Source organism: Anser brachyrhynchus (assembly GCF_964034855.1).
Source record: "Anser brachyrhynchus genome assembly, chromosome: 6".
Classification (NCBI taxonomy): Eukaryota; Metazoa; Chordata; class Aves; order Anseriformes; family Anatidae; genus Anser; species Anser brachyrhynchus.
This window is the reverse complement of record NC_137700.1, coordinates 15,102,849-15,125,144: the sequence shown is the minus strand read 5'-3', so window position 1 is coordinate 15,125,144 and position 22,296 is coordinate 15,102,849. Positions and strand designations below refer to the sequence as shown.

Below are 22,296 nucleotides of genomic sequence, written 5' to 3'. Positions count from 1 at the left end.
CATGTTAATTATTGATTTTTTTTAAAATGCTAATTGTTCAATAAAAATGTTTTTAGAATGTCCACTCCCTCTCGTAATCATATGATCCGTTCTTTCCCAAATTCTTGAGTTTACTGTCCTGTTCTTCCACTCTTACGACCGTGATTTCTTTTCAATTGTCTTCCCTTTCACTAGCCAGCCTACCATTTACCCTGTGTTCTACATCAACAACCTTTCCACCACAGCAATACGTACTACACCATTACCTGAAGTCTCTGCCTTGTTCCCTCTGCTTTGTGACAAGACTATTCCAGTTGGACTTCTTTAACTATTTCTCCCAAGGCAAACTTGAGCTAAACTTGCTTATTCAGATCACATCTATTTTTATTTCCATATGGGCTAAATCATTATTGAATACATTTTCCTTGCATTTCTTTCCAGAATGAGGTTTCAGGTAAAACAATAGGTTTATATAAGATGCCAGAGACATCTCAGCATTAGTATTACTGAAAAGGAAGGCTCAGACCTTCATGAAGTTATGCTCCTCAGGTCCCAAACACCTTCTTGGAGTACACTGTAATGTATCAATGCTGACCCTGCCAGAAGAGCAAGAACACCCAGTTCCTGTATATACAGATTTAATGACATTTAAAAAAAAAAAAAGCGATCCCCTAAGTATAAATGCCCAGTCATCAGAATAAAAACATGAGCTGAAACCTAGTTTCTTCAGACCAGACACATTACATTGAGGGATTTAGTAAAACTGCTGGGAAAGCAGTTTTTAGACTCGTAAGGACTTTCTGTAACTCTTGCCAATGTACTTGATTTCCATAATTTTTTCTCCTCCGATGTTCCCCAGACCTCACAAAACTGTTGTCTTTTATTGTTAGAGATGTACAAAATGGGATGCAAGCCTCATGTTTCTCACAATTGGAACACTAAGGTTCAAGATCTGATTTAACATTACTATTTGAGTAAAACAAAAAGAATTTCTGAAATTCTGAAATTACCTGCACTTGTAAGAGGAATGTCATTTACATGAAGCTGTGTAAGCAGTTTAAAAAGTCATTTATTCACCAAAGTATGACTTTTTTTTTTTTTTGCTCTACACTGTGCCCACATATCTATAATGTAAGTAAATGATTGCTCCAAACACATTCTCACAGGAATCCCATACCTTGGATTATTCATTGCAATAATATGTGGAGTTGTATTTTTTTGTTGTTGTTTTTGTTGTTGCTATTTGGCCAAATGGAAAGAAATCTGCTTCTAAGTCAATTTATTCCAAAATGGGAGAATTTGTTTTCAGTCAGGTTTTACCAGTTTAGTGAGGTTTGTTTGGGTTTTAATTATAATTATTATTCTCTTTAAGCAGAAAGCGTCTTAATGTATTGCAGATGTCAGCAATAGCAGACAATTTTAATTCTGAGGAAGAAACAGAAAATCAGAAGATTTAGTAAAAATCAGGCAGGCGTAATTTACCTGAAAATATTGAGAGAATTATTTCTGCAGTTCTGTTACCAGCACCCACAAATCACTACCAGCTCTTTAAGCAAAGAAATTACCTTCTAAAAACAGAAGAGGCATAATATTTTTCCCTGAAGTTATTCACCAATATTTCAAGATGTTTATATACTGTATATAAAACAGAGATACAGACTAATATGCTGAACATTTGCAACATAAATAAAAAAGAGATGTATGCCAATATGAAATACCAAGTGCCAGAAAATCAATATTAAACTTTTTTTTTCCTGTTAAATTCTGAAAAATAAAGGTATTTGCTTCTTACGAAAAAAAGATTTCATACATTTACTTGTGCGTACAGTGTTCAAGATGCCATAAATAATTCCTACAGCTCTGGTGAAGTAAGAGCAAGTCACTGACTGCAGAAGGGAAAGAGAACTCTGGAGCATTGATCGCAGACAAGTGCCAACTGGGAGCACTCCAGGAGCAAGGTGCTCAGCAGCTTCAATGACCAGAGAAGAAGGAAGGCCACAAATCATTGTGAAATGATCCCAAAAGCCTAGAGAAAAAAAAATTCTCATTTTTTTTTTCCCCCTCTTTAAACCAGTCAGACATCTGATAAGAACCAGTGTAAAAAGAGAAATACAGCAATCCCTGCTTTCCAGTGAGGACAGCAAGGTGACTACATAAACAGGGCAAAGAGAAATTATAACTATTTAACAAAATTAGTATTGCTCTGGAAGTTGATATCTCCACCTGCTGTTGGAATTGCAGTGATTAAAATAATCCTGCCTCAACAATACATAGTTTTAGCATTACTTTTTCATAGAATCATAGAATATCCTGAGTTGGAAGGGACCCATAAGGATCATCAAGTCCAACTCCTGGCACCGCACAGGTCTGCCCAAAAGCTTAGACCATGGGACTAAGTGCACAGTCCAATCTCTTCTTAAATTCAGACAGGCTTGGTGCCATGACTACTTCTCTGGGGAGCCTGTTCCAGTGTGCAACCACCCTCTCGGTGAAGAACCTCTTCCTGATGTCCAGCCTCAACTTCCCCTGCCTCAGCTTAACACCGTTCCCGCGGGTCCTGTCACTGGTGATAACAGAGAATAGGTCGCCTGTCTCTCCACTCCCCCTCGCGTGGAAGTTGTAGACTGCGATGAGGTCCCCCCTCAGCCTCCTCTTCTCCAGGCTGAACAGGCCCAGTGACCTCAACCGCTACTCATATGCCTTCCCCTCTAGGCCGTTCACCATCTTCGTTGCCCTCCTCTGGACACTCTCCAACAGTTTCACATCCTTTTTGTACTGTGGTGCCCAGAACTGCACACAGTACTTGAGGTGAGGTCGCACCAGCACAGAGTAGAGTTTTTAATGCAATTAATCTGCTCTCCATTTTTTATATTCTTTTTTTTTCTTGTTTACAGTACTAGGCATATGAGATATGAAGTTTTGCTTTCAGCTGGCATCCATCTTATTGCAGTAAGCTTACTAGTTTACAGGCAAGACAGACTTGCAAGTAATAATATTCTCAAAGACATATCCAAACAGAAATATTTTGCACTTCAGTGAAGCTGCCAAAAAAACAAGTCATGCTGAGTTAAAGGTTTTGTAAAGCCAAAAATTCCTTCTCTTTTCAAATCAATAACCACATGCATCTGTGTTACAGCTTCCATTTGATTGGTTTACAAAAGTAAAAGTGATAATACTGGAAAGCAGGATGACTGAAATCTATAAAGCAATTGATATCACCTACAGTTTTAAGGAAAAATCTCATTAAAATATACATCCCAAACAAACCACATGAGTTCTGTGAAGAAAAAAAAAAAAGCTTCATCAACTGTTACTGCAAATATACAAGAGGAAACTTAAAAAACACTAACATATAACATCTCTTCCATATCTTTCTTCTCTTCAAGCATGCTTTATACAAAACATACAAAGTCAGAATTTATTCACACAACAACTATTTCCTGATAAGTCTTCAGAAAGACCCCTGGGTCATCTAGCACATCCTTCAAACTAGTTCAGGAATGATGGCTATGCTGAGTTACCCAAGTGTTTTATTTATGCACTCTTGAACACCCTGAAGGACAATACCTCACTGACCTCTCTTGCCAAGCAGTCACATTGTCTAATTAACCTCTCTGGGAGAAAAATTTCCTTGTTTAGCTTCAGGTCAAAACTTCCTGCTAGACCACCCATCATCACCTCAAATAACTCCTCCTCCTCCTCTCTTGTTTATTTTCAAGTATATCAGTAATATTCCCTTAGGCAGGCTGTTTAGTGCATTCCTGAGACCTGTCTTCACAGGTCATAGAATCATAGAATATCCTGAGTTGGAAGGGACCCATAAGGATCATCAAGTCCAACTCCTGGCACCGCACAGGTCTGCCCAAAAGCTTAGACCATGGGACTAAGTGCACAGTCCAATCGCTTCTTAAATTCAGACTGGCTTGGTGCCATGACTACTTCTCTGGGGAGCCTGTTCCAGTGTGCAACCACCCTCTCAGTGAAGAACCTCTTCCTGATGTCCAGCCTAAACTTCCCCTGCCTCAGCTTCACACCGTTCCCGCGGGTCCTGTCACTGGTGATAACAGAGAATAGGTCCCCTGCCTCTCCACTCCCTCTCGCGTGGAAGCTGTAGACTGCGATGAGGTCCCCCCTCAGCCTCCTCTTCGCCAGGTTGAACAGGCCCAGTGACCTCAGCCGCTCCTCATACGTCTTCCCCTCTGGGCCCTTCACCATCTTCGTCACCCTCCTCTGGACACTCTCCAACAGTTTCATGTCCTTTTTGTACTGTGGTGCCCAGAACTGCACACAGTACTCGAGGTGAGGCCGCACCAGCGCAGAGCAGAGGGACAATCACTTCCCTCGACCGACTAGCGATGCCGTGCTTGATGCACCCCAGGATACGGTTGGCCCTCCTGGCTGCCAGGGCACACTGCTGGCTCATATTCAACTTGCTGTCAACCACAACCCCCAGATCCCTCTCTGCGGGGCTGCTCTCCAGCGTCTCGTCGCCCAGTCTGTACGTATAGCCAGGGTTGCCCCGTCCCAGGTGCAGGACCCGGCACTTGCTTTTGTTAAACTTCATGTGGTTGGTGATCGCCCAGCTCTCCAATCTGTCCAGATCTCTCTGCAAGGCCTCTCCACCCTCATCAGAGTCCACAACTCCTCCAAGTTTGGTGTCGTCGGCAAATTTGCTCAGAACACCTTCTAGTCCTACATCCAAATCATTTATAAAGACACTGAAGAGGACTGGCCCTAAAATGGAGCCTTGAGGGACCCCACTAGTGACCATCCGCCAGCCAGATGTGGCCCCATTTACCACAACCCTTTGAGGCCTGCCCATCAGCCAATTGCTCACCCATCGTATGATGTTTTTGTTAAGTTGTATGCTGGACATTTTGTCCAGTAGGATCCTATGGGAAACTGTGTAAAAAGCTTTGCTGAAGTCCAAAAAGATCACATCAGCTGGTTTCCCTTGATCGACTAGATGGGTGATCTTATCATAAAAGGAAATCAAATTCGTTAGGCAGGACCTACCCCTCATGAACCCATGTTGGCTGGGACCAATGACTGCATTATCCTCCAGGTGTGCTTCAATAACTTCAAGGATCATTTTCTCCATAATTTTACCAGGCACTGACATAAGACTGACAGGCCTGTAATTGCTAAGGTCTTCTTTCTTACCCTTCTTGAAAATTGGCACAACATTTGCCAGCTTCCAGTCCACTGGAATCTCTCCAGATTTCCAAGATCGTTGAAAAATAATTGAGAGAGGTCCCGCGATGACGTCAGCCAGCTCTTTAAGCACCCTGGGATGAATCCCACCTGGACCCATGGACTTGTATGGATCCAGGTGGAGCAGCAAATCCTGCACACGTTCAGGGTGGGTTGGGAGTTTGTCATTCCCACCGTCATGGTCCTCCAGCTCAGGGTACCCTGGGTCCCGAAGCCCATCATCAGTGTTGAAGACAGAGGCGAAGAAGGCATTAAACGTCTCTGCTTTGCCTATGTCATTGTCTGTGAGGAGACCCTCCCCATCTAGTAGCGGACCTATGTTTTCTTTGGTTCTCCTTTTTCCGTTCACATATCTAAAAAAAAACCTTTTTATTGTCTCCCACAGACATGGCCAGCTTCAACTCTAGTTGGGCTTTGGCCACACGAATTTTCTCCCTACAAACACAAGCAGCATCCCTGTATTCCTTCCTCGTCGCCTGACCCTCCTTCCAGCAGCTGTACACTTTCTTTTTTCCCCTTAGCTCCAGTAGAAGATCCCTGGTCAGCCAGGCCGGCCTTCTGCCCCGCTTGCCTGACTTCCGATATGTTGGAATCGCCTGATCTTGAGCTTTTAGGAGGCAGTGCTTAAAGATGGACCAGCACTGATGGACACCAATGCCTTCAAAAGCAGTATCCCAGGGGACCTTGCTGACTAATTCCCTGAGCAGCCTGAAGTCTGCTTTCCCCATATCCAGGGATAAAGTTTTGGTGGCAGTTTTCCTTCTGTCACCATAAATTCTAAACTCAACCACTTCATGGTCACTATGACCGAGACGGCCGCCAATTGCCACGTCTCCCACAAGACCCTCTCTGTTCTCCAGCAACAGATCTAGGAGGGCACCTTTCCTAGTTGGCTCCCTTAGCACCTGCACCAAGAAGTTATCATCTAGGTGCTTTATGAACCTCCTGGACTTGCTCGTGTCAGCCGTGTGGTGATCCCAGTTGACGTCTGGCAAGTTGAAATCCCCCATAAGGACAAGGGGAGTCGATCTCGAGGCATCTCTTAGTTCTGCAAAGAATAATTCATCGGCGTTGTCGTCCTGGCCAGGTGGTCTGTAATAGACTCCCACAACGACATCCCCTTTATTTGTTCGTCCCTTAATCCTTACCCAGAGGCTCTCAACTTTGCCATCGCCAACTTGAAGTTCCACACAGTCCAGCCCATGCTTCACATACATCGCCACCTCGCCTACCCTGCCTGTCCCTCCTGAAGAGCCTGTAACCATCTATTGCAACACACCAGCCACAGGACTCATCCCACCAGGTTTCGCTTACGCTGATGATGTCGTGGCTGTGGGACTGGGCCAAGACTTCTAGCTCATCTATTTTATTCCTCATACTGCATGCGTTTGTGTAGAAGCACTTCAAATGCGCTTCCCTACACGCAGCATTCCTGAGACCTGTCTTCACAGGTCATGCTCTCCTATCTTATCATTCTCAGCACTAGTCCTGGAACTGTTTTCATGTCACCATGTAATACAGAGCCCTTAATGACAGAAATAATCCATACAAATTTCCCTCTACTTGCAACCCCCCAAAATTATTCATTGGCAAGTGGAAGAGGCAGGTGAAATCTGGCTGCCTCTACAGGCAGGTCATACAGAAGGGGAGCCTTCTGAGTCTCCAAACCTGGTGTCTGAGCCAAAGAGTAACTGGAAGTAATAAATCCCCCCTTCCATTTCTCAGTTACTGATTTTTCCTCTTTTCTTTCTATATGCTGACTTACAGCAAGGTCACATACTCTGGCCTTAAAAAAATAATAATAAAAAACAATCACTTTTGCTGTTACATACTTGTTACAAGTGAGACTGGGCTTGCATATAAAATAAACAATGGCACTATGCCAAGAATATCAAGGATTTTTGCAGATGTTGAAGAGAGCAATTTTCTCCAAATGATTAAGGAGGTACATACTTTCCATAGATTAGGTTTGCTTTAATCCCAAAGTGACCTTTTAATGCAAAAACAGGGATAGCTAACATTTTATAAATGTATTTACCTTCCATTTTTCTAGAGGGAAAAATGTATCACTTCCACTATCAAAAAGGCAAATTAAATCTCATGCCAGCTTCAAATGGCTGATGGCTATGACTTATGGTTAGAAAAAATCGTTATAATCATTTACATCAGGGTTCATAATCCAGACACTGTCCAAGAAAGTCTCTTATTCTTGTCCTGCATTATACAGGAGTGTCTGTGTACAACACTTTTTTTTTTTTTAAACAAGATATATTATTAGCCAACAGACTTTAATTAGAACTGGTTGAAGTTTTTCAGAGATTATCAGCACTGCACCCACAAGCTTCTGAAGATCTCTAAACAGACCAATTTCACAACCTCTCTGGTCAACCTATTTCAGTGCTCCGTGACCCATACAGTGAAGAAGAGCTTATGGAAGCAAAACTTGAAATCCAATTTATTTTTCTAAATTCTTATTTTATTTTGAGCTAAAACAGGAAAAAAGTAAAAAAATACCCAAAATTTAAAAATGAAGACTTCGTTTTTTCTTAAGTTGCTATTTACCTCTTCTAGAGATTTATTTTTTTCCCCAAAATATGAAAAGTGTCAAAAAAATGAAATAAAAACAACTTCCAAGCTGCATTACTGATAGTGAACCAGCTTTAGTCATTATTTGACCTATAGTACGAAATATTTACTAACTGTGGAAATACGTAAATCTAAAGGAATTTTCCTTCTACTGCTGCATCTTGTGAATGATGTATTTATGTAAATTCTATAAAAATACGTATTTCACTTAAGCAGAAATTTGTTATTGCAGACCACCTGAAACCACACTGTAGATCATCAGCTGCACTTACTGCCTGTGATATTGAGGAATCATAGTTATCATTAACCCTTCAAGAAATGTTCACCCAGTCTCCACTAGTGAATTCTTCCCTATGTTGCACACCACATGTCTCAAGCCTTTTGAGAGATCCTTTCAAAGATTTAAATTTTCCTTTATAAAGCTTTTCTGAATCAATCAAGATACAATATAGGGAGATTGCCAAATAAATTACTTTTCATTTCTGCCCACAGCTAAACTCCTGCAGGGATCTGGAAATATATCAAGATCATTAGCCTTAATGCCTATAATACACACTTCACTTTAAGGTGAAGTGAGTACTAAAACAGTTTAATACATTAGCCCCTACACTCTGGAGACCTGCGGGGTCTTGACCAGGCTTGCGTGTAATTCTTGCTAACATTTCTGAGAGTCTTGGACGCTGAAAAGCAACAGACTTTCTAGCCTGTGTGGGTCATAATAAAACACCTGACAGTTTCTGATCAATACCTGGTTTGGAAACCTTGTTAGTACTCACTGGAAAACTAACTCATGCATTTTTGCTGGAGTTCCTCTATGAAGAAAATAACAATACTGACTGAACTGCGTAAGCTGATTATGCTTCTAAGGCAAGTACTCCCTCATTCCTTGTTCATGCACAACCAGTAGTTAAGTTTGTCCCTATGCCTAGTCCTGCCCAAACTAAATCTTTACCTCATTTATCCATGATAAAATTAACACTATTAATTTTTTTTAAAATCACCATTGAACATAAATGTGGAGGATTTATTTATGCTGATATAAAAAAAAATCTTAAGCTTAATTTTTTTTTAATTTTAATTTTGATATATATATATATTTAATTTAGCAGGATCTGATGCAGCAGAACTGATAACTGGAAAGAGGTCTCATGCATATTTTGATTTCTTGGTTCAGTCTTATCCCTGGTTAGTTACACAAACAAGACAACAACAATAAAAAAAAACTATGTCAATGCCAAGTTATTAGCTAATGAATATATGTGAGGTTATACTAGGGATACAACACATTCTCAACTCTGACATATAAAGCACTGCAAAATAATTCATTATTTAATATTTAAAAAGCTGGATAAAACAAATTAATGCCAAAAATTAGCCCTTAGCACAACATTAATTACAAGTTTGCCGAACAGTCACATCCCTGTCCTAATTAGCCTTGATGATTTCAAGAAACCATCATGAAAAAAAGACAAACATATCATTCCTACTTCGTACTTGATAAAAACACAGATTCAGCTGCCAAACATCAGTAACACAACCTTTTATCAAGAGTTTGGAGATTTCCACAGTAAAGACAACACTCCCAGACATATTATGTTTAATTCCTAATACAGCACAATAGATTTTCTGATCACTTGTAGACAGTTGTTGTAACCCAGGTCAAGAGTAATGGTATGGAAAGACAACCAGAAAAAAAAGACTTGCCCCACAGAACTGTTTTTATATCGAAAGTGCCCATCTGGCCCATGCTGTCCACTTGCAATTACTATTGTTTGCACTACATGAAGTACACTTTATTTTAATTTTCTGATATTAGCACCTGACAGAATATTTGTTGTTTACCAACCAGCATTGTCAAAATCTGCCACTTCTGAAAACTTGGCAAGGTATCACGTAAGTCATCATATATGTCCCTGAAACATAGATAAAAACAACTGTTCACTGACCTCATTAATAAAAGTCTGGGCTCCCCGTGGGCTTAGGAGTAAGATAGCCCTTCGCAATGTGTCTCGATAGCGGTTCAGCTCTTCTGTTTTCATGGTAGTGAAAAGGTTGGCAAAGACTCTGCTGATGTTTCTGTCCACTTTTTGTAATGACACATCAAGTCCCAGTCTGGAGGCCTGATCGAGAAATCCCTGCAGTCCGCGTATATCTGTAACATAGGAGGAAGGAAAAAAAAAAAAAAAAGAAAGAAAAAGAAAAGAAAAAACCACTGCATCAACCTTCGCCAATTAGGCAAGCATCACTAATTAGGTGGAAAAATGCTTTTATTTTTTCCTGCAGTGCTATCAGAAGAGTACTCCACAGAGCCTCACAGGTATAAGACAGTTGTTTTCCACAGCTGTCTTTCATAGTCAAATGCCAACAGGGAAACTCCATCGATTACCTTTCCCTGGAGGTCTCTGAGCAACTCTTTGGAAGAGAGGTACACGTATCTGTGTGGCTGTGGATAGCTCCCCCAGCAGCTCGAGCCCACAGTGCTGAACACCATGCAAAGAGACAGTCCCACCCCAACCAAATCACAGTTCAAACGCAGAAATCCAGCTAGAGATGGAGAAGCATGGGCGATAAATCACTCACACCTAAACTTCTCCTACCACAACCTGACTTACTTAAGATCATGCCTACTTTTCCCATGAAAAAAAAAAAGATATCCATAGCCCTCCTTTTGACCCCCCTGCTTTTTTCTTCCCCTCCTACAAATCCCTGCCTAGCCAGAGGTTTGCTGTTCACTGGTAAACCTATGAAACAGTACACAAAGACTCCAACTGTTATGATATATTACCGTGTAAAAATATTGGTTTTCAATAGGGGAAACCATTTCAAAACCTGTTCATTTGAGTTCTGTCCTTCAACTTCAAGCTGATTGAGCCAAATAGGTTTTCCTAACCCAATTTGTGAGGACATTAACATGGAGCAACACAAATTTCATTATATTTTCATGCTGAAACCTGCTGGTTCAGACTGTACTCTGCCTTCATGACTATTAGCATTTTTCTGTAATAAGTGTCAGAGTTTTTAGTATTTATTTTGTAGTGAAATTTAGAGCAATGTGAAGGTCAAAGCACATATTAAACCAGGTTGCTCTCAACAATAATAGTGACGTGATCACCATATCATTAGAACTTGTACCATATCATTAGGAGCCCTTAATTTTATTTGAAATATGTATAACTTATCTTGATAAGAAGGTATTACTTAATCCTCTTTTCTCACATACACTTCTTGTACTTTTATTATCAAATTTAAAGCTTCTAGGTGAGGCAGAATGGTGTGAGTTAGAATAACCATCTAAATAAACAGCCTTTTCAAAAGAAAAAGAACAAAGCCTTTGGGACAAAATGTTTTATGGGATGTAGCACATTAAATTAATAGGTGCGTGTGTCCATCTGCTCGAGGGTAGGAAGGCTCTGCAGGAGGATCTGGATAGGCTGGACTGATGGGCTGAGGTCAACTGCATGAAGTTCAACAAGGCCAAGTGCCGGGTCCTGCACCTGGGGCGTAACAACCCCAAGCAGCGCTACAGGCTGGGAGATGAGTGGTTGGAAAGCTGCCTGGCCGAGAGGGACCTGGGAGTACTGGTTGATAGGCAGCTGAATATGAGCCAGCAGTGTGCTCAGGTGGCCAAGAAGGCCAACAGCATCCTGGCCTGTATAAGAAGCAGTGTGGCCAGCAGGTCGAGGGAAGTGATTGTGCCCCTGTACTCGGCTCTGGTGAGGCCACACCTTGAGTCCTGTGTTCAGTTTTGGGCCCCTCACTACAAGAAGGACACGGAGGTGCTCGAGCGAGTCCAGAGAAGGGCGACGAGGCTGGTGAGGGGTCTGGAGAACAAGTCTTACAAGGAGCGGCTGAGGGAGCTGAGATTGTTCAGCCTGGAGAAGAGGAGGCTCAGGGGAGACCTTATCGCTCTCTACAGGTACCTTAATGGAGGCTGTAGCGAGGTGGGGATTGGTTTATTCTCCCACGTGCCTGGTGACAGGATGAGGGTGAATGGGCTAAAGTTGGGCCAGGGGAGGTTTAGGTTGGATATTAGGAAGAACTTCTTTACTGAAAGGGTTGTTAGGCATTAGAATGGGCTGCCCAGGGAAGTGGTTGAGTCACCATCCCTGGAGGTCTTTAAGAGACGTTTAGATGTAGAGCTTAGTGATATGGTTTAGTGTAGGTCTTGTTAGTATTAGGTAAGAGGTTGGACTGGATGATCTTGGTGGTCTCTTCCAACCTAGACTATTCTGTGATTTTCTGTATGATTCTGTGAAATTCCCCCAAACAGTTCCTGCATCTTCGTAAGAAAAGTTGCTTGAATCTTTCTGGATCTTTTTTCTCTACAGCATAACACTGATTCTCAAACTCTTGTGAACAGTGACAGAAACTGAACAGCAGGTCTTACTGGGGAAAAGAATGAGGATATACATCTGATAAATTGGGAATGATTTTCTCCTTCTCAGTCTGCATGGTGACCCAGCTATAGGACAACACACATTACAGAGATTACATGTAAATGTAACTGCGCTGAGATGTCTCTTCAGAAATGTCGTGTAAAATGGCACTATGCACTGAAGATCCAAAGTCAATCACAGCTCATAATTGCTGCTTAGTTAAACTGCAGGGCCTGCCCACAGTAACTCTAACAATTTCTTATTTCAAGTACATGAGGAAACTGGAAATGTGTTGGCTGAGGAGACTCGCAGGACCTCTGGTACAATCCCAACCACAGCCTGTTGTAGCCCAGTGACAGTGGTGCCTCCATCAGTACATCCTTGCCCCCAGTCCTTCATTCACAATGAAGAACCCTGTCCCCCATGACCACCCCTTGACACCAGCACCAAGGGGCTGCAAGGAGGAGCAGGAATTGCCTTTTTTCTTCACACTCAGGCCCAGCCTTCCTACAGAGTAGAAATGGGCAGATTCTGTTCTTTCCTTCACGACGAATTCAAGCAGTTTCATTAGCCCATTACACCATCATCCTCAGCACATCAGAGATATATTTATCGTTCCCATAATAAAACAGGCTCTTCAGAAAACTTTACTACAGCTCTAATAATCCCTATAAACTAGCTTGTAACACTCATTTTTTATTTTTACTTTTTAAAACCTGGAAGAAACTTCTACCTGATAGAATTTTAAGAATTCATACCACAAACATCACTGAAGTTCAGGGACTGAAAAACAACCTTATTCAAGTCAGTAGCATTCCTTACTACCCTATCTGGATAGGCTCTTAGATCACCACCAGTCTTGGTGTTACGTTGCCATAAAATATATACGTGAACATCTGTCACCTCGCCCAAGAAGTGTTGTATGAAACATGACAAGCAACATCTTGCAGGCTACACCAGCTGAAGTTCTTACTTCAAGTGCAATACAACAGGGTCAATTAAGATAACTAGTAAACATTAAAACCAAACCAAAAACACAAAGTCACCTTGAGCATATTCAAACTTCTATCCAAACATGGAAATGGTTGTTAATATGATTAACTCAGGTTCAGAAAGCAGCTGTAATTACAGAGAAATATCAGAAAGGAATAGAAATGAAGCTAGTGCTGTGACAACCACAGCAGACTTTATTGCCTTCCTAACTCAGGTTTATTTGTTAAGTTAATGTCTCCAGCCAAGTCCCCCATCAGGAAAGGTGCACTCATGGGTTTTTTGGTGGTGGTGAGTGAGTCTACAGCAGTTCTAACACACTATCAAATAACTGTCAGATGTGCTTTGTCTCCAGATTCCTGAGTCATCAAAGAAAAGACAGGGTTTAGTGTCATGCAGGCATTTCTGGAATATGCTAGTAGAATTCAGCGCTCACATAAGTGCTAAATATTGCAGGTGTGCTGAAATAATGACAGTGACAAACAGCTACTGTCTACAGGTTAAAGCGTTTTATTAAAGTTGTCAAGGTAAGTTTGGATTTTGCTAATTTAAATTCAGTAAACTAGTATTCATTACTGTACCTATACTGGCTTTATGTATCTGTGATACTGGAAAAAGGTTTTTTTTCTAATGCAGTTTTGTCCTTCAGAATTACTGCAGCGTTTGAGAAACTGTAAGAAAATAGCTTATATATGTAGTTTACTAACAACCTGTCTTTTGTGCAAGCATCTCAAGTTATCACTGCACAACAGAAAGCTGTTTACCGAAGATTAACCATGCTGATATTGCTCTAGGTTTTTTGCCTTATGTTTTCAGCTGACCTGCTGAACTACTGGTTAGAAATATTGCTGTAGACCAGCATAAAATATCTGATGCACATGGTAAGACTATTTGGACGTAGAAGAGCATTTTGTATTCCCTCACAAATTTTTCCCCCAAGGAAAACAGCTTATTTCCCAATTAAAAAAAAAAAAAAGGACTCATACTTTTTCCAGCTTGACAAGGAAGCAAAATTGGAGATGGAAGAAACTGTCCAAGCTCAAGTGTACAAGCACAATCTGTCAGTTTTTAACAGATAAAAATCAATGTGAATTTATTCAGTGTTGGCAATTAGAAAGAACTGCATGACTGTATCTTCCTGAACGCTGACATGTCTGTTCCTACATAGCACTGGGGAGGAGGAGAAGGATTGGTGGGAACTCAGAAGTGGAAGTGGGAACTGAAGAGCAGTGTTATCAGTGGTGACTAACCAATGTAGTTGCTTACTTAATAGGACCTTTTTTCTTAAATAATTATTTGCCATTGTTACCAAGAGGGCAATCATTTCTTAAAATGTATGAGTACATAAACACATGCACATATGCAGGAGCATCTGCTTACAAATAATAATGAATTAGGCTAAGTTTTATTTTATCTGACGTCACATAAGAAAATAATTTGATGCCCTCATTTTCTTCTACATTTAGTAGATCACAAATCCACAAAACATAAAAGAAAACCTGCTCTTTGTTCCATGACAATTCAAAGAGATATTCCAAAAATTCAGTCATGATTTTCTATTTCTCATCATTTATGACCATTAATCCCTCATTTTCTTCTCACAATTGAAATGAGACATATAAAATTCATATGGAATTTAATACAAATAAAGGATTCCATAAATGCATTTGTTAAAATACATGTGCTGCCTTCTGTAGTCTTAACAGTGACTTTTTTCCTTTTTATTAATGTTCAGATTCTAACACTAGAGAGTTTTCCTGAACAATTACTAATAAAATAATTCCTCATACCCATTTATTTCATACTTCATAGGAAAAGTATAAAAATCCAAACTCAAATACTTCTGTCTAGAGTATCTGACAAATGAAACAGCAGTTTGCTGTAACTGCACAACCTATAGCCAACTGCCCCCTTCAGTTTTGCAAATAGTTACTTTTGCTCAGGGTGTAACCTACACTCAACCACAAAAATTATAGTAGTGTTTTAATTATCTAACTCCCTGTGTACATCCGATTTGTACACATTTAACATGCTAAGCAGGATTTCAGCAACAGCATTGGAAATTTTCTGTTTAGAGAACAGCAAAGTTCTTGATGATGCAACACCTGCACTCCAGAAAGAAAATGACGCTAACACAAAATGCACTTGGGTGAATCTCTCCCATAAAATTCATTTGTAAAACTGTATAATAATTGGATTTGTATAAGACACTCTAGTCTCAACTACAATCATGTGAAATTAACTAGTTGGAATTGGAATTACATCATTAGAGATCCATAAGAGCAGAAAACTTCTTATAAACTTTACATCCTTCTTGTTAAATCTGTCTTGAGAGAGAATTTCTGTGGCTGAGAGCCCTCTTCCTAATTCTGACAGATATACCACACATTCAGGTCTGACAACAGAAGAATGAGATGATTTCAGGAATAACTGTTAACAAGGAGGTAAGGAAAGCCTTGATGCACTGCTAAGATAAGAATTTTTCCACTGTGACTGCAAAACAAATGCTTGCTATAAAAGTGGCTTTATTGGACTATAAGAAATAATGAAATGTATCATTTCCTGCTTGAGGTTATGTTGGTCACTGAGCTGGCTGACTAGAAAACAACTATAATGTTATAATACTAAATGTGGCATTAACTTCCTCTAGGTAAAGTTTGTTGTCATCTACAAAGCAATCCATTTTTATTATATTATCTATGATCTTATTTATATTTAAAAAAACTTTGTAGAGTCTACAGCAACATTTGTTGTCATAAAATTATAGGATGTGATTCTTGGCCCTGATACGAGTAGCTTAAAAGTTAAACATTTTTGTGTGAAACAGCTGTACAGTTGGGCACAGCTAGCCTTTAAGGAGGGCTTATTGTAGAAAGGAATTTTCAGAGGTAGAGAGCAGTATAGTGTCTTTTTGACACCAGTTCCTAACACCGGCTGACAGAAATAGAAGCAGCACATGGCCATTCTACTTTGTATAGTAAACTGAAGTATCAAGGTGGGGCTGAAGATAAGCCTAGAGAAACTCCAAGAAATAAATTCACACCTTTTATTCTTATCCATCAACAAGTAAACTTTAGGAGGACTCAAGTATCATCACCAGGCTATGTTTTCAAATAACCCACACCTATCTTTTCATTTGTACATTTGAAAAAGGAAAAAGTAAATAAGTGTGAAAAACAATGAGATCAGCCAGGAAAAGCTGAGCTTCTGAGTTTTTTTCATTTGTTTGATCGCAGGTGCTACACTTCACACTTTTTTCAGTATTAGTTTTACTTGAGTATAATTTTGGTGATACGTTTAAACAGTACCAAGTGCATCAAGGAGACTCGGATAGCTTCATTAATTTAGTATTTATACACTTCTAAAAATATATTCACCTTTTCCAATGTTTTAGGAACAATATCAAGGTGTTTTTTTCCTTACGCTTAAGCTTCAAGAGAAGGCAAAAAAGTGTTTTCATTTTCTTAACGGATATTTCTTACTTTTAATACAAGGATACTCTGCTTGAATGTAGGTTTGTCTCTTTTGACTGCAAATTGGGTAGAAAACTTCCCCCACACAATTTAATTTCTTAAGATGAATAAAGTACACATTTTAGGATTCAGTGATTTGGAAGATAATCTATAAGCACTCTGAAACAAGTCTCCTAAATCACATAGTTTTCATGGGTTTCATTCACTTGATTTTACAGCACCTGTTGTCCCTCTTTTTCATAACTGCAAGATGTTTACATAAGAAATAAGGAAAAAGACCAATACAAGAAACAGATGCACATCCTGAAGATTAGACTTGTGCTGCATTTTAAGCTTTTGGAATGAATGATTTTTAACACGATCTTTGGGTCCTTGCTAGAGGTAACAACCTACCTGAAGGATTTAAATATACTCCAGTATTTTAGATAACTCAAAGTGTATATTCTTCAGAACTCCTTTTTTTTTTATTAATAAATAATGAAAATCTCTTCCTTTAAACAATAGACTACTACTTATGCTTCCAGAAGGGAATTATTTTGTACAAATCATCTAGAATAATTTGACTTTTGGAAAGCACTGAAATTTTCAACCTAAAAGACTCACAATGTGACTCTGTGTGAATACAGTGATTAGACCAGAAAGTATAATAGCAAAGTGTGTTAGGAGAGATAAGACTATATTAATATTTGAATGTAAATGCTTATTAGACCCCAGCAGAAATGTGAAATGATGTTGGTAAGGCATATTTTCTACTTTGTGAAGAGTTTATTCCCTTGTCTTCTTACAATCTCTCTGTGCATGCAGCCTCTCTCTCCATCTACCACATTTCCACATGTTTGCCTGGGTATTTCAACAGTCAGTGCTAAGATAATTGCTATCAGCCAGATAATTTTTGTGCAATGGAATTCACAATTTCTAAACACTCTGCGATTTAGCTTCCTCTTTCTTCAGTTTCTCTTCAGAATCTTTCTGCTAAAAAAAAAAATACACTGACCTTATTGCATGGTTTTAGATACGTCAGAACTCAAAGCCAATTTTTACCTTTTCAACTTTTACCGATTCATCTTTTTTTCTTAAAGAAATGAAGGAACTCAGTAACTAATAGTCACGCAAGTACAATAAATCTAAGAAGCCATAGCTCCATTGCAACAGTTGTTCCAAAAAAATCTTAAAATAAAACCAAGCACAACAAATTAAATAGTTTTTAATAGTAGTATTCAGCTTTCATAAGAACAGCTGTACCAGAGAAGACCAGTTCTGTCTAGCTCTATTACCTGTCTCTGACAAAGAGCATAAAACAGGAGCAATCGTGCAGTGATGCTTCCCTCTAACATTCTCCCAACAATTCAGTTTGCAGCACAGGGAATTGTTCAGGCAGATCTGGTTTCTGTGTATTTCTATGCGCTCCACTAGTATATTTCTGCATTGTAACCGTCAATGCCTTTGTCCTCCAGAGACCATCACAGTTTCCCCTTAAACCAATATAAACTATGAGCATCCAGATCAGTGCATCTTCAGCAGCTTTAGCCTGGGAATTTTCAGGAACCCAAGGGACTCTCCTTTTCCTTTTTCTCACCTTACTTTCCTAGATAGTTCTACTAGCATTGATCAAATACAAAATGTGCCAGTGTCGGCTCTCCCAGACCAAAAAAAAAAAATGTTTCCAGAAAGAAGAAAGCAGACTATCAGAAATGATGTAATGATGTAAGTTTTGAAAATTACATGGAACACTGATTTGCCATTTAAATCTACATCACAGGCTGACATGTGACCACCTCTCAGAAGAAACTGAAAATTTACCATGTGTAAATCAGAGCTAATCAAATGCAAAGGTCTACTGAGAACCCCTTTATGATATCAAAGGCTGAAGCCTGAGCAATGGACGCAATTATTTTTACTGAGCAGTTGTACTGCACGCATAGATTGTTATTACAGTTTTAAATAACGAGAGCGACTATGAATACAGACAAATCATAGATATTGGTAGTTTCCATTCCTGAATGAATGAGAAAGAGACAGAACACAATATAAAGCCAGATGTGTTGCATGTACAAGCAAATGTTTCCAGATTTGACTTTAATAGGAGGAAGACATAACTATTAAAAATGTTAAAAGTTACTCTGCAGAACTGATGCTTGATACCTGAAACAGCTAATCCAGTCTGAAGGTAACTGGAGCTTCCCAGGAGGCCTGGGAACACAAAAGCCTTTTAAAGGCAACAACGGCCCTTTCACATTTAGCATGAAAGGTCAACCACAGGTCTCTCCTGCTGGATTTTAACACTTAGCATTCAAAAGCACAAGGGAAACCACCTCAGGAAATTCATTACCATTGGAAAAATTGTGGACATATGCTACAATTGTTGTAAAAAGGGAATTCACTGAAGAACTAGCATTTCCATTCAAATCATCCATTTAGTTCTTCCAAGTGCAATAATTGCCAACTGTTTGCCCAATGGTAAACCACTTAAATGAGCTGTAACAGCCTCTCATCTCATCACTGCTGTTAATGCTCTTAATACTTTTTTTTTAATACTTTCAAAGACACTATGTAGTGTTCCTGCCATATCTTCTTATGAGCCAAAAAATAGACGTATTGAGAGAAGCTATGTTTTTGCTGATATATATCCTAAGTTTAATCACAAGACTCTTTTTTCACCACTTAAATTATCTTAATGTAATAAAGATAAATTACTGAGCCTAATATTTGCTATGGCTGAGTATAAGTAATTCTAAGCCTCTATCTGCCAGTACATTGGGGAAATGCATTTTTCATCTTTTGAAGGTCTGAGATGCACCTTCTTAAAGCTATATGATTCTATAAGAAAATCTGAACAAAAAGCTTGTTTAGGTTTGTGGTACTATATGCCCATTTGCATTAACGCATTTGCCATTGATACTGTTAAATTGTTGTCATATTTTAAGTTTGGTTACGTACTTTGACACATGAAGCATGTCCTTTCTAAATAAGGCCAAGGCTAAGCTAGGGATAAGCAAACAAGTGCATCCCAAAACAATTTGAATAGACAGAGGGAATGCCTTAAATTGAGAGACAAGAGGTGGTATCTCTTCACCTTGAGAGAAAACCTGAAGTCACCTGAGAATTTGAAGGGTTCATGCTGTCTAGCTACGCGAAGATAAGTGTGTGTAGCCAAATGTCCAGCAAAGAAAAGGAAGAATCATATCCCTTTCACTAGATTGCAGAGACAGTCTCCCTCTTGCTTAAATCAACTTTAAAAACTACACATTCCAATCTCAAGAGAGACTGCAATAAAATTACTACAGATAATTAAATTCCCCCTTGAGGAAAGCCTACTGGCAGGAAGACTTTACTCTTTTATATGTGCAACAGTAATTATTGCTTGCATTTATGTAACACCTTTCAGCTAAGGACCTCAATGTACTTTATAAACACCTATACTGTATAATAAAGTATACACTATAAATACACATTACAGGAGCTAGTTGCTGTTATACCTACTTAACCACATGTCAGCAAATAATAAATCTGTTGAGGAAGCTTTCTCCCACTGTAGTACTTCTACAGGTTCTAGTAAAAGTCAGGTGCCCTGGGCACACAAGCAGCAGAAAGGCTGTCAGAGCTGCAGACTCTCAGCTTGGTGGGACCATCTAGGTGTTGAATTGTCTCCACTGAGAAACCAGGGATTCTTTCTAAGGGTACTACTTTTCAACCAACCTCAGATTTTGGAAAACCATGTCCTTACTGATGTGAGTTTCATATCATCTCCAATTATTTACACTAAGAAATCTAGATACCACGTGGGTGGGTGCTAGAGTTCTGCTCCATTGCTCACTTTTCAGAGCATTCAGCACATGGTGGTACAGTGGCATTGTATCCAAACCTCAGCCTGAGCCTGACCACCACGAGCAGAGCACTCTGACCATCTCAGCACAGGCGGCAGATACCAGCGAGGCTCCGCATCACCCTGCTGCACAACCACGCAGACACTAGCTCGTGTGGAGCAAGCCTGAGCAGGCCTGCCCCGAACTACTTGGCCAGTATTTGGTGACTTGCTGGCAAGCTGAGTGCAACAGTGAGCATATTTTAACTCAGAATCCAAGAATAAGGACCCTTGGCCACTATTTTACTTAAATATTGTTCATCAGGCTGTAATTAGGATGGTAGCATCTGAATAAGTTTCATTCCTTTGGCTGGCCGTTTGACCCAGAAAGTGCATTTTACTTCAGAAAAACAGAAAAATGATATATCCTTCTTTGCTTTCCTACTCTTTTAAAGCCCATTTTTGCAATACAGCCTCCATAAAACCATACACAGAAACATAAAAGGATACAAAATCAGACTCTGTTCTCCAGTATTTTCTGTTAAAAACAAGATAAGAAGGATCCCTACTGAGATAACAAATGTCTTGTGCTGGTGGGAGGGAGCTGAAAACAAAAACTAAGTTCATGTCACATATAATGACCATCAGTTAGTCCATCTTGTAGTAACAACCAGTAACAAATAACAAAAAAAAAATCAATTGCTGATTATTCATTTGTGTTACAACTACTTTTATTATGATGGCAAATACACATACTCCATTCTCTAGCAACACAACTGATCCCAGAGGAAGAAAAACATGCTAGAGAATAAACACATGAATCTGTTTATAGTTTGTCATCAGCTAAAATCTCCTCAGGCATCCCTCTGTTAGCTCCATGCTTTTAGAAAATAACGAGTAATGATTACTGAAAAGACAACCAGTAACACTGAGGTGGTACACTGTACCAAGATTAGTGCCAAAAGATTCTCCACTCATCATATTGTAAACAAAAGTAACACATTTGAACAGACTGAAAAATGAGATGTTTTAGGCCTCAGTCCTACCAACATTCAGTGCTTATTTAGCTTTGTGTGAGGCATCTCCGTGCCAAGTCTCCTCCTACGTAGGAAATCTCTCAACATACGAGTAAGTGTTCACATAGCTACTGCACGCTGTGATTTATTCCTGTGGTAATAATCAAGATAAACACTTCAAACGTGTAGAATGCACTTCTATCTTTCAGGATATAAAGCCCTTCTTTCTTAAATCAGCAGTGAAAAAACAGCAAAAAAAAAAAGAAAAAATGCACACCTTTCTGACCAGCTCTCCTTTCCAAACAACAGGCCAGGTATTTATCAGCTTGTAGCTGTGATAGAGAACGCAGCTTTTGTGAAGGCACAGTTAACTTGCTCTTGAAAAGCATGCTTATGACTGGTTTCATGCATGCCCAGACAAGAGCAATTTCCCACATTTTGCTGAAGCACTCCATTTCAAAATTAACAGCCATCTTGAAAACACAGCTTTTCTTCTCTTCACTGTATAGAGCAGCAGCAAAGAAATATTTACAAGTTGGGAAAATACTGCCTCCTCATTAAAAAAAATAAATAAATGAAATTCAGCTTTAAGGATAAGAGAAAATGGGAGCATAACACTACCCAGATTTTTCTGACCCCACCAATACATCCTACCCAAGTTTAATTAGGATAACTTCATTTAGATAAAAGCAGTCAAGCACAATAAGAGAGCCCTTGGTTTACTAGTCAAAACCGTCCCAGTTTGTCAACAGCATAAATCTCCAGAAAAATTCCAGTTGCAAGGTACTATAAAGTTATTTGAAAACCTGCACACAGAGATACTTCAGTGCTTAGCCAGGAAAAACAGAACTGCCTAACTG

The 22,296-nt window shown here is 39.5% G+C and overlaps 1 protein-coding gene across 8 annotated transcripts in view; it reads right to left on the bottom strand.

Annotated features, from left to right (window-relative positions):
- Positions 1-22,296, bottom strand: part of GRID1 (glutamate ionotropic receptor delta type subunit 1) — a 576,662-nt gene that overhangs the window by 228,446 nt on the left and 325,920 nt on the right. For all 8 annotated transcript variants that reach the window (XM_080597920.1, XM_080597922.1, XM_080597919.1 and 5 more), the window contains one exon: positions 9,726-9,931. In XM_080597920.1, the coding sequence (XP_080454046.1) occupies positions 9,726-9,931 (206 nt within the window). The remainder of the gene's footprint in view (positions 1-9,725; positions 9,932-22,296) is intronic.